Source organism: Loxodonta africana, chromosome 20 (assembly GCF_030014295.1).
Source record: "Loxodonta africana isolate mLoxAfr1 chromosome 20, mLoxAfr1.hap2, whole genome shotgun sequence".
NCBI lineage: Eukaryota > Metazoa > Chordata > Mammalia > Proboscidea > Elephantidae > Loxodonta > Loxodonta africana.
In genome coordinates, this window is record NC_087361.1 from 51495464 (window position 1) to 51508661 (window position 13198).

Below are 13198 nucleotides of genomic sequence, written 5' to 3' on the forward strand. Positions count from 1 at the left end.
TCACCTCCTGGCCCTTGCAGAATGTGGAGCTGGCTGACCAAAACAGCTATTTCAGTGTTTAGGCGTCTTTCAAAGGACAATAAGCAGTAACCGTTAGAGCTGAGGGCTTAGAAAAAAAGACTGACACAGGATTTATGCAACACCTCTACTTTTCATAGTATCCTGTTACCTACAATTCTAAGCCACTCCCTGGAATGGGGAAATCATGGCGATCCCATGTGTGTCAGAGTACAACTGCACTCTATAGGGTTTACAATGACTTTTTCAGAAGTAGATCCCAGGGCCTCTCTTCCAAGACACCTCTGAGTGGACTCGAACTGCCAAACTTTTTGTTAGCAGTCAAGCCTGCACCACCCAAATCTTCTTAAGATTTCAACATGTGAACCTCCCATTTACCAGGAAAAAAAATTATAGCCCTATGAATATACAGGTTTAGTGGTTCGAAAAAAATCAACTGAAATTTCAGAATCCTTGATCAAATACCAGAGTCTCATCTAATCTTTTTTTTTATGCTATGTCCTGTACGCTCTGCATATACTGACATATTCCAGTTTGAGAAACTGGTCTTCTGCCAAATTATGCTCCACAGCTAACAAGATTATAGTAAGATTTCTGTATGTTTTCATCTAATTTGCAATTTGATTTAACATCACTTAAACCAAAAAAACCAAACCCAGTGCCGTCGAGTCGATTCCAACTCATAGCGACCCTAGAGGACAGGGGAGAACTGCCCCATAGAGTTTCCAAGGAGCACCTGGCGGATTCGAACTGCCAACCCTTTGGTTAGCAGCCGTAGCACTTAACCACTACGCCACCAGGGTTTCCAACATCACTTAAGTGACTTCAAATTCCCCATCTCTAAGACAGTTAATAGGAGCTAAAGATCCTTGAATTAAGGATTTAAACTGCAGTGTGATCGAAACTGTTTAAAAATTATATTCATTCAGGTACTACTTTATATCTGAATACTCATATATACTTACTTATTTTCACAAGCTCATTATTTTCTAGGACTACTTCCTTCTTCAGTACAATTAACATCATTTTGCTCAACAATGCTGAAGTACACAAATGGCTGGGAAGGGTCTTTATATCTTCTTCCTCAAATTCTGTTTGGAAACACTCATGATTCAAACTCAATCTCCCTTCCAAAAGAGGCCGGTGTAACCACTGTAAAAAGAAAACATTAAATTGCATACAAAATCATTTAAAAAAAAACCCACTGCCGTCGAGTCGATTCCGACTCATAGCGACCCAATAGGACAGAGTAGAACTGCCCCATAGAGTTTCCAAGGAGCGCCTGGTGGATTCGAACTGCCAACCCTTTGGTTAGCAGCCGTAGCACTTAACCACTACGCCACCAGGGTTTCCACAAAATCATTGTCATTAGATATTCTAAATTATTTACACCGAAGCTACTCTGACTGGGAACAAAAATGAAGTTACTAAAAATATTTCGTTTATTAGTAAAAACCGCAGAAACCTAGCTGTTGGGTCTACTACAGGGAATTATCAACATGTGTATTTGTTTAAGGCTCTTTAAAATCTGAAGTCTTGTTCACCATTGTACCATGGCTCCTGCCAGCATCTCCCCGCACCCTGCAAAGAGCAGACACAGAATATACGAGCATTCAGAGACATAAAGGTAAGTATGACACTCGTTTCATGTACTTTTTTTCTTCCCCGGGATAAAATAAAAAGTATTTGGGCTTGCATGGAGTCCAGAGTTCAGAATGAACCATGCACTCATCCATCCAAACGTACCTGCATAGGAAGAGACTGTCTCATCTGCTCCCATTCACTGTCGTCTGGCATGACACTTGCAATATAAACCCCCAGAAGATCAGGATCTTTACTCTCCAGAAGTTTATTCAGGAAATCGTGAACAGTAGACAAGAGGACTCGGAGACTGGAAATAATGAAAAGAACTTACTGCTGTGGTTATGCTGGGACTAATTTCTACACCGTCACACACGTTAGCTACTCTATGGCAGATAATAGCCTACTGAACACACACACACGCCCACACACACACATAGTCAGATCGGGGATTCGATCCAACATTTAGGATTAGAAATTGAGTGCTGAGTCTATCTCAAAATAAACGGGCACCTGGACTGTTACAGATTAGTTATTTCTGGACTATAGCTACCTTACTCGAAGAAAAGAGCATGACAATCAAAAAAAGAAAAGATCTGACCTAATTCCAACAGCCTCTGGGTATGTTCTCTCAGGTTTCACTGTTATATGTATTTAGGTAAAAAAAAAAGTGAAATACATTTGCAATTCAGCTTTTCAACAGTAGATACCTGACTCAGAAACAACCAATGAGGAACAAGCGATACACGTGGTAGCCAGTGAGGGGTTACAGTTTCAATCCACAACTGTCTGTGATAGGGTAAGACTGCCATCGTATCACTGACCATAAACGAATTAGGAGTCCAGCAGGGTGTATTATAACAAACCGTCCTTCAAGTAAGAGACAGTTTAACTGGGTGACCATTAAAATAAAATCCTTTTGGAAAAATTTAGTTGTGTGGATCTTCTTTTGAATTTTCATGGACTTCTCACATGACAAGACATTTTTCATAGGCACTCACACAAATCATACACTCTTACTTATTTAAGGACAGTAATCAAATATAAAACACTGCAACTGAGTACAAAAAAGGTTACCTCTTGACATCCAAAGATGAAGACTGAACTCGGTTCTTGAGCCAAACAGCAGATGAACGTAGGAAGTTACTCTGTTTATATGTATTGTCAATTTGATGGACCAAGAAATTTACGCCAGACAGCCAGGTGTTTTTCAGTTTACAGATAAGAAAGTCTAAAATCAAGATGTCAACAGGAATTTGTAACCCTCAATTAACTCTAATCAGTACAAAATGTTTGAAAGAACTCATTGCAGATGTGAGATTTTTAGGACGTCATTTAAAAAAGAAAACACACAATTGATATTCAATTGCCAAAACTAAATAACTGCATCATAAGCATGCAATAATACATGCTACCTCATACCACATAAATGTAAAAACAGTAAAATTTTAAAAGTTAATTTTTTTCTGCTCTGAACTTTTTTTATAAGTTATCCTTTTAGACATGAGAAAAACTAAACTTTTTCCAAATAGAGTAGTAGAAAGAGCTGGAGAAAGAGAGTTCTCTACTAATACTATTTTTTTGTATTCCCTTCATAAGTAAGGAGCCCTGATGGCACAGTGGTTAAGCGCTCGGCTGCTAACAGAAAAGTTGGTGGTTCAAGCCCGCCAGCTGCTCTGTGGGAGAAAAACGTGGCAGTCTGCTTCTGTAAAGGTGACAGGTTTGGCAACCCTACAGGGCAGTTCTATTCTGTCCTGCAGGGCTGCTATGAGGTGGAATGGACTCGATAGCACTGGGTTTGATGGGTTTTGGTTTCATAAATAAATCTAAATTAACATATAAGGAAAAGAATAAACCAAAAACCCGTTGCTGTCAAGTAGATTCCGACTCATAGCAACCCTATAGGACAGAGTAGCGACCCTGTAGGGCAGAGGAGAACTGCCCCATGGAGTTTTCAAGGAGCGCCTGGTGGATTTGAACTGATGGCCTTTGGTTAGCAGCCACAGCGATTAACCACTACACCACCAGGGTTTCCAGGACAAGAATACAGTCCTCAAAAAAGGCAATGTTAATTTTATTTTGAGATATGCCAAGACAAAGAGAGATTATTGCCCCCCTTTTATAAATGAGGAAACTGAGGCATTACGAAACTTGCCAGAACTACTGAGCAGAGAGGGCTAAGATTCTAACTTATCTATCATGGCCCCTTCCCTAAGTATTTCCTCGATATCAAGTAAGAACTTTAGACATAACACCTACACATCTTTAATTGGGCTTCTAAAGCTGAAAGTGTACAGGATTTGTAACCCTTTACTTAAAGTGCTTTAGACTTCCAAACAAATGATGACTCAATTGCTAAACCTGCACTTACACTCACTATGAAGGTCAGAGCCAGAGATTCCCACCTAAACATCTGAGCTATTACCTGGTAAATGTGTTTCTTCTTTGCTCTGAGCACACAACTGAAAGACAGTTAATAACAAATCCTCAGATGACGGCATTAGCAAACATCCTTTCATGGAGCTGAAATAATTATAGACCACATCACAGACGTGAGACAATGATGAGTTGTTATTCTCAGCTTCTGACAATGTCTTTGTTTTGGATAAAGTTTCATGAAGTTTAACGATAATTCTTTCAACATATACTTCTCCAATCAAGTAACCTAGAGAAAAAAAGTTGAAACAGACAAAAAACCCAAAAAATATTAACTATATGTTTTACATTTTTTTATTGTGATAAAAATATTAAGTAACAAAACATTTGTCATTTCAATAATCTTCACGTGGACAGTGTGGTGACATTAAACATGTTCCCCATGTTGTTCCACCATCGTCATGGATTCTTCCTGAATTCTCCCATCACCCTTAACAGACGCTCGGTGTTCCCTACGCACTGTGTCTTCCTGTCCCCCTCCCTCCTGCCTGCCCCAGGTAACTGTTAATAAACTTTGATCTCTATACACTTGCCTATTCTAGACTTTTCATATAAGTGGGATCATATAATTATCTGTCCTTTTATGACTATCTTATTTCACTCAGCAGAATGTTTTCACATTAACAGTACATTTTTGAATACCTTACTCTGGGTTAATAGCCACTTGGGTTTTTCCATATTTTTTTTTTTAAGGTGTTTATGTTTTAAACAAAAGAAAATCATAACCACAAATCCATTTGTTCTCTCACTCGTAAAAGCCCTCAGGTTAAAAAAAAAAAGCAGTTTTAAATTAAATAAAAAAAAAGCAACACTTTGCAAAATGAGATTGAGGACTTCTATTAAATTCAAAACCCTTTAGTAGACTGTAAGACTAAAAATATTAAGTATCATTGTAAAGATTAATAAACATTTAATGTGTTTACAACATCAAGATATTTGAATCAACTCAATCATGTTATTCTCAGCCAATAATCTCCAAGCTAAGCTGCATGGAACCCCCCAGAAGGCGAAACAGATTATCCCCACTAGATACCAGAAGCCAGCATTTTACCTACCATTTTCAATATGCTGGGATAATACCAAGCTTAGGAGGGTCCATCTTTCTGAGAAATAAGGTTCTGAAGATACTGTGGATTCCACGCCCAGGTCACACAGGTGATCTGCCAACTTTACCAATTTCTCCCCAAGGGTGTCTCCTTTTAGCCAGAGAGTTACCAAAGCATGTTTATCTGAACTGGAACACGCCTAAAACCGTAAAAATGGAAGCAAAATTAGAGACAGAATGGAAAAGTAATCTGCCCAAAACTACCGTGCTACCTCTCTTCATCACTGTGGTCCCAACAACGCTTTCCCCAAGTCTTCCTCCTCCTCAAGTTACAGGACGCCTGGTTATCTTCCCTGTGCCCCGCTTGTTGTTAGGTATCGTTGAGTCGGTTTTGACTCATAGCAACCCCGTATGACAGAGTAGAGCTGTCCCATAGGGTTTTGTAGGCTGTAATCTTTACAGGAACAGATCACCAGGTCCTTCTCCTGCAAAGCCGCTGGGTGGGTTTGTACCGCCAACCTTTCGGTTAGCGGCTGAGTAATTATTAGCCTTGCTGATGTCGACCTCCCAGCTTTGCTCATGCTATCTTCGCTACCATAAATACCCCTTCTTTACTTACCAAACCCCATTCACACTTGGAGAATCAGTACAAATCCCACCTGCTTCATGAAGTATTCCCCATCTACTCTAGCCCACACTGACCACCGCTTTCCTCTGACTTCGTAGAGCACTTACTGGATTGCATTATTATTATGTTTAATCTGCATATGTCTTGTCTTTCAAGGAGACCGTAAATTCCTTGAAGACAGGGACTGTCTTAGACTTCTTTGATACATGCTATCTACACCGTAGATATGTTCAAGGAATAATGTATGGATGAACTTTGAAGACAGATTCACAAACACTCTCTATATGTTAAATTTTTGTTCATTGACTTTGCTAAAATTAAAGAACAATTAATTCATAATAATGGTAAGTTGCTCCGTTGTGAACAATGGGACTTATCATTTCCCCAAATTCTCTGAAATAAAGTTACTGGGGCCAGGTATCTGACTGCAACTGGTTTATTTTCATGGGGTGGAGAAGGCAAAAAAAAAAGCTGTAAATCCACCCCCAAAAGCATGCTGATCCATGTTCCCAGAGCTTCTTTTGCTTTAAGGGATGAGAAGAAAGGAATTTGCAACTTGGTTCATCTCAAAGCAATCTGGAAAAAAAAGAAATCCAAGTGCAGATTGGGTAGTGACTGAAAAACTGCTTATCTTTTTATTTAAAAAGAAAAAAACGTAGATAACCAGCGCTTCTATTTTTAGCCCAAGCTTTCCCACTGAACTATCCTTGTAATCTCGGACATTATCTCTTAACCAACCTGCAAACAAAACGATTAACCGAGAAAAACTCTCTGAGGTCCTTTTCTGGTTCTAAAATTCAGGTGTGTTTTTTTCTTTCTCTTTAAAGATGCTGATTTTAGGACTCTGCTCTGCATAAATACCAGAAAAACTACTTCACAGTTTAGAGGGGTTTAATACTGGCTTCCCTCAAATAGTTTAGCAAATGAAAATCAATCTATTCTACAGAATCCTGGTAGAGAAAATAAACTACTGAATTAAATGTCTCTCAGGCTAGCAGACTTGAAGTTGAACTTCTCAATGTATAAACACGTCTAAGAAAAAGAATCTGTCCAGGTGCTAAGGAAGCTACTCATGCCTGGAAGTACAAGTGGAGCACATTAGGAACTTCCACGCACGAAATGGGATGAGAATATTCTTTCAAGAAGTATCTGGGCCACCCAGTAGGCACACTCCTGAGGTGGAAATGGATACTTCAGTCTACGTTGATAAAACTACCTCCCCTTGCTCTAATCCCAGGCTTACCCAGAAGCCTTCTGATTTGCCTACAGGTAACGAAGGCACTGGATCATAACGTTAATGCAAAGGGTATGCCTGATAATTACATTTCTCATTGAAAATATTAAACTAATGTTCTGTATTTAGTTTGTAAAAATAAGCCTTAAGTTAAAAAAAGTTATCTCACTATGTAAAATAGACAAATTATTTCTAAAAATGCTAAAAAGAAGAAACAAAAGAAGAACTTTACGTAGCTGGTCAACAACATTTATATAGTTGAGAAAGTATTAGTTTTAGTTATATCATTAAATCTTCCTTAGAAAAGAATATGTAAGCCATATTTTAAAATTTTTAAATTGTTATGATCCTTGATTTTTTTTTTCATTATTCTTATCACTAATAATTTAGTCAAGTGGCGATCACACAAAGGCTGGAAGACTTTAATGTTTCTCCCTAGTATTCCAGACTAATCCCCTGCCACTGAGTCGCTTCCAACTCACAGCAACCCTATAGGAGGTAGAACTAGCCCATAGAGTTTCCTAGGAGTTCTGATGGATTCGAACTGCGGATCTTTTGGTTAGCAGCCGAGCTCTTAACCACTATGCCACCAAGGCTCCATTCCAGAGTAGGGCAAGCTTAATTTCCTGGTACTCTCTAGCCAAAGCTAGAACCAGTCAATCAATCTCTAAAGAAGAAAAAATAACTAGGGTAAGAGTTGAAATCTGTGGCCTTAGTTTAAAAGAAAAGAAAATATTTACCTCGCCCTATGTTACCTGCTAGGAAAGGAACACTGGATTTTCCAGAGCCTGTTTATTCTTCCGCAATAATCCTAACCAGAAAAACAAAACCACAGGAAGGCAAATACCCAATGTTTTCCCGAATCAAGGGAAGAAAGTTACAACGATAAGGAAGTTCTTTAATACAGACATCTGGCCACATACCAGGGTGTGAATATGACTATGGTTTTAATTTTTCTATACCTATAAATACAAACAAAAATTTCTAAGATACCTTTTCAATAACCTGAAGAAGAGAATCCCATTTCAGCTCCACCTGAAAGACAAAAAAGAGTAAGAAACAATCTGCTAAAAGGAATAACAGAACTTTCATAACATAATTGATGTGATCATGTGACCAATACAAAACTAAAACTTTTTTAGCTAGGCACTCCACCTAAAAAGCATGGACTAAAAGGACTCACCCTTTTATTATCAAGCTTTTGTCATCTTAACACTCACTGAACACTTGCCCAGCAATCTCAGACACTTTCCAAATTATAATGTACTGCTTGTCTTTAAATTGGGTCTTAGTCAAGAAACAATCCAAACATTGTTTAATGAGAAACTAGATTGCTCTGTGAACCTTCATCTGAAGTACAATAAAAAATAAAAACCCAGAAGCAAGCCCCATGAAAATCTCATTCTACTCGTCTATTATTAAAATAGTTTTGCCAGCATAAATTATTCTAGTTTAAAATGACATACAATGGTAATACCTCAGTTAAATCATCCAAGACATCTTTTCTTTCCGTATTACTGTCACAGCAGCGGAGGGCACTGTACAAAATGTCCATCAGGAAGTCAGCATCCTTCTTCTGATCTTCATTTAGCCAGCCGATTACTTTCCGGTATAAAAACTGCACTGCGGGATTTTTCTGTGCAAGTTTAGATATTTCAAGAGATTTACCTTTGCCAATACCCTGTTCGTCATCACCTAGTAGCACTTTAAATACCTGGCTTGAAGAGAAGGTGCTGAGCAGAGTGGAAAGAAACTTTAGGTGTTGCTCTGACGTTTGCTCATTGATGTAACTAATACTCATCTTTGCTAGTTTGTACACTAAGTCTTCCAAGGGTTTTTTCCTTAGAGGAGATATGAGGTCTGAAAGATTATGAGACACAGGTTCAGTCACTAATTCAGAGCCCTCGCTGTTCTCTCCTTCTGAAGACATGCCCTTTTCATTCTCTTTATTACTTTCAGGTATCTCATCAGCAAATCTAACCTTACCGACTTTTTTTTTATTTGACTTCAATGCGCTCTTTGGCTTCTGGAGGACCTGTAACAGGCTAGATACACCCGAAACAGACTTGTCATCCACTTCTGGCTCATTAATTTTCTCAATGCAGACTTCTGACAGTCTTTCCCAGAAACTTAACAGCACTTTCTCCAAGTTGTGGGCCATTTTATCATCCTTTACTGTATCTGCCTTGGTTTCCCAGGAACTTAAAGTTTCTGCTAAATGGTTAAATAGCTGCCCATTTTGCAATCTTGGCTCTTTCAGAACTGCATCAATAAAAGGAATCAACTGAAAGAGAAGATATAAAATACGAAAAATCCATTTTGGAGAAAAAGTAAAATTTAAACAAGATATTTGTAAAACACTAAAATTTCTATTATTTAATAACTAAAATACATGAATTTTACCCTAGAACTCTGAAAACAGTTAACATTAAGATCCTTTTCATGTCATATGAAGAGTTGAATGGTTTAACTGCATACCATCTGAATTACTTCTTCTATGGATATAGCTGACCAAGATTCTTGGTCATTAACAAATAATCCAGTTTTCTTTGCATCTTCTGAGCTTATTCAGGTTTTTTGCTTTTTGGCCTTTTACCAGTTGCTGTCAAGTCAACTCCGACTCACGGCACCCCCAAGGGCATCAGAGTAGAACTGTGCTCTGTAGCATTTACAATGGCTGAGTTTTTGGAAAAACACCACCAGGCCAGTCTTCCAAGGTGCCTCTGGGTGGACTGGAACCTCCAATCTCCCAGTTAGCATCCGAGAGCTTTAACCATCTGCACCACCCAGGGGAAATCTAAGATAGGACTTCAGTCAATATGAACAACACTTAAGGTCTACAGAATTCAGAGCCCTTTCTCTTAAAAGTTACAAGCACGAGAAAAATTAGTCATCGAATAGGAACTGGGCTTACATAATCTCATTCATTAATTTCCTACTATAATAGACCATGGAGCCCTGGTGGCACAGTGGTTAAGAGCTACAGCTGCTAAAAAAAAGGTCAGCAGTTCGAATCTACCGGCCGCTCCTTGGGAACCCTATGGGGCAGCTCTACTCTGTCCTATACAGTCGCTATCAGCTAGAATTGATGCAACAGCAACGGGTTTGGTTTCTGGTTTATAATGGACCATATTCCAGAACCTGGTCATCGCTGATTGTAAAACAAAGCCCAATTATTCCCAAAAGGATTATTGTACTTGAATATTTCAGAATAAGATGTTTATTGTGCATATTTTAAATTGAAAAAGATGGTAAATAACATCTTCCAAATTGCTTTGCATTCTGAAATAAGCAGAGTTTTTATATCCAGAGATTGCTTAGTCCTCAGGCATGATATTATGCTAGCCACTGGCCGTACAGAATTTTACTTTACCTGGCTGGAAACACATATCACTCAATTTGTAAATTATAAATGTGAAATGTTTACAAAGAACACTAACTAATGAAAATGGCAACAAGACACAACGAGCGTGATTCTTTACAGTTGCTGCACGAAGGCACTGGTGACGTTTTTATGTTATAAATACCTGATCATTGACAAGCATCTTTTCCATCTCTTCCTCACCTAAGTTCTGCTGCATTATAAAACGTAAGCACTCAAAAAAAGCAGCTACTACAGCGGAGCACTCTGAAACGCTGGCTTTGATTCTCTCTGTTGACAGCCTAAGAAATAAAGAACAACCACAGCTTACTCTTCCATGAAAAAAAAATAAGCAACTCAAGTCACCAAAGTCAGTCACTGAAAAGTCATTATGCAAAAAGGGGATATATTGTTTAATAAAAATTTTCAACTAAAAACTAATAACAAACAACCTAATCTGACTGGAATATGCACTGGAAGAACTGTGAAAAAAAACTTATTTTCGAAAATGTTTCGGCAAAGTGAAAGATATTTCCTATTTATCCACCTGCAAAACTTGAAAAGAGAGGACTTAACCAAACACAGGTAATAGCATAGTGGGGGGAAAAAAATTAATCATTAATAAAACCGTGTATCTTTTACGAAGTTCAATAAAACACACCTAAGTAATTTTTTAAGTATAAATTTAAATACTTATTATATTTAACCTGATAAAAGTTAAAATTTCACTGGCTCGTCTTCTGTATTTGGGCATTTGTATATATCAAAACACAAAAAAAATGACTCATTTGAAAAGTGGCCTATTTCTACCTGCAGGTCTTACCATACTTATCTTTCTGCTGGTATACCACTGAAGCCCTGAATCAAGGAAAGAACTAGAATTGTAATTCCCTGAAAATTTTTAAAGTGTTTAGTGAATAGCAAAATAGTCTGGGGAAATTTAAATAAGAAGAAGTTAAAATTTCACTGGCTCGTCTTCTGTATTTGGGCATTTGTACATATCAAAACACAAAAAAAATGACTCATTTGAAAAGTGGCCTATTTCCACCTGCAGGTCTTACCATACTTATCTTTCTGCTGGTATACCACTGAAGCCCTGAACCAAGGAAAGAACTAGAATTGTAATTCCCTGAAAATTTTTAAAGTGTTTAGTGAATAGCAAAATAGTCTGGGGAAATTTAAACAAGAAAGATGGTAAGTGCATCAGCCTACATTATGGCAACAAGAAAATCCTGTTTGCTTTAAAACTCGAGACTGTAACTTCCTCACCCTGTAACTAGAGAGGTAAGGAAAGTTTTGAAGAAATCCAGCTTTGGATCTGTAACGGGCTGAGGGAGCTTGCTGATGAACGGCAGGAGGTACGGGCACATAACAGTAGCCAGGCCCCGGCCACCTTCACGGACCACAGCTGACAGCTTGGGAAACACACTTTTTTTTGCATTTACGTGAGTCCAGCAGTCCTAACCAAAGAAAAGAATATAAAAGTAATTAGAAATCATAAAACATACATTTCCCAGTTAAAAGAAAAAACATGTGGGCTCTCAAAAATAAAAATCAATTACTTTTACCTTAAGAGTCTATAATCTCTCAGCACCATTAAAAACTAAAACTCTGAAATTGTAAGAAGTATATTACATATAGTATTTATGTATTCCACACACTTATGGGACAATATTAATCAGAAATCATTATTTGATTTAAAAGATTCCTATGAAATCTGTCTTCTGAAGGTGATTTTAATCTTAAATATAAGATTCAGATATGCTAAATTATAGTGGGCCACATATGGTTTAAATAATTATTACTAGCTAAACAGAAAAAAATGAAATAAAAGGTTTATGCCATTTTATACTGAGCTTAAGATATATATCAAGTTTTAAATTAAATATTTTATTTTCAAGAAACCATTTTTCCAGTAAGTATTAGATACTATAATCTGATAAGCCCTCTCTTACATGATATCTGGGCTTCTAAATTCAGCTAAGAAAACACGTACTCCCAAATGTACTTCTCATACACACCTCGATAGTTGTAAGTGTATACAGTACAGCTTCCCAGAGAGCTGGGCATACAACAGGGTCACTATCATCAATACTAAGTAGAACAGATGGGCTCACTTTGGATGCTTCATCTTTCATCAACCGTGGAATTCGCTGGCACAAAGCAGAAACTAATTCAAAATAAGCTGATCGGATCTAAAAGAAGAAATAGAAAGCTGAATTAAATTTAAGCTTAGTAAAGCTGTAATTCACCACCTGTTCGTCAGTTTGTTATACTGTGGGGCTGTGTGTTGCTATGATGCTGGAAGCTATGCCACCAGTATTTCAAATACCATCAGGCTCACCCATGGTAGACAGGTTTTGGCAGAACTTCCAGAAAGGCCTGGTGATCTACTTCTAAACATTAGCCAGTGACAACCTTATGGATCACAAGAGAATACTGCCTGATATATACAGTGTTGGAAAATGCACCCCCTTTGAGTTGGAGCCCTGGTGGCACAGTGGTTAAGAGCTTGGCTGGTAACCAAAAGGTCAGCAGTTCAAATCCACCAGCCGCTCCTTGGAAGCCCTACGAGGCAGCTCTACTCTGTCCTATAGGGTTGCTATGAATTGGAATCAACTCGACAGCAACGGGTTTCTTCTGGTTTTAGGTTAGAAGGTACTACACAATAACCACAACAATGGACCCGAACACTCCAATGATCATGAAGACGGGCTGGACCAGGCAACATTTCACTCTTTTATACATACAGTCACCATGAATCAGAGCCACCTTGATGAAAACTGACAACAAAGCTCTGGTAAGGTACGTTATGTATGGTAATGGCAAGTAGGTAACTGGGACTAACCTTCCAACAATAACACTAAAAGAGGAAGAAAAAGTATTTTAAAAATC

The 13198-nt window shown here is 38.1% G+C and overlaps 1 protein-coding gene across 2 annotated transcripts in view; it reads right to left on the reverse strand.

The window, feature by feature from the left end:
* The window catches only part of LTN1 (listerin E3 ubiquitin protein ligase 1), a 71880-nt gene that overhangs the window by 35169 nt on the left and 23513 nt on the right, over positions 1–13198 (reverse strand). For both annotated transcript variants that reach the window (XM_023548489.2, XM_010590336.3), the window contains 10 exons: positions 12325–12498; positions 11573–11763; positions 10470–10605; positions 8420–9226; positions 7936–7977; positions 5091–5280; positions 4025–4264; positions 2677–2830; positions 1765–1909; positions 984–1170 (listed from right to left, as the gene is read on the reverse strand). In XM_023548489.2, coding sequence (XP_023404257.2) covers positions 984–1170; positions 1765–1909; positions 2677–2830; positions 4025–4264; positions 5091–5280; positions 7936–7977; positions 8420–9226; positions 10470–10605; positions 11573–11763; positions 12325–12498 — 2266 coding nt within the window. The remainder of the gene's footprint in view (positions 1–983; positions 1171–1764; positions 1910–2676; positions 2831–4024; positions 4265–5090; positions 5281–7935; positions 7978–8419; positions 9227–10469; positions 10606–11572; positions 11764–12324; positions 12499–13198) is intronic.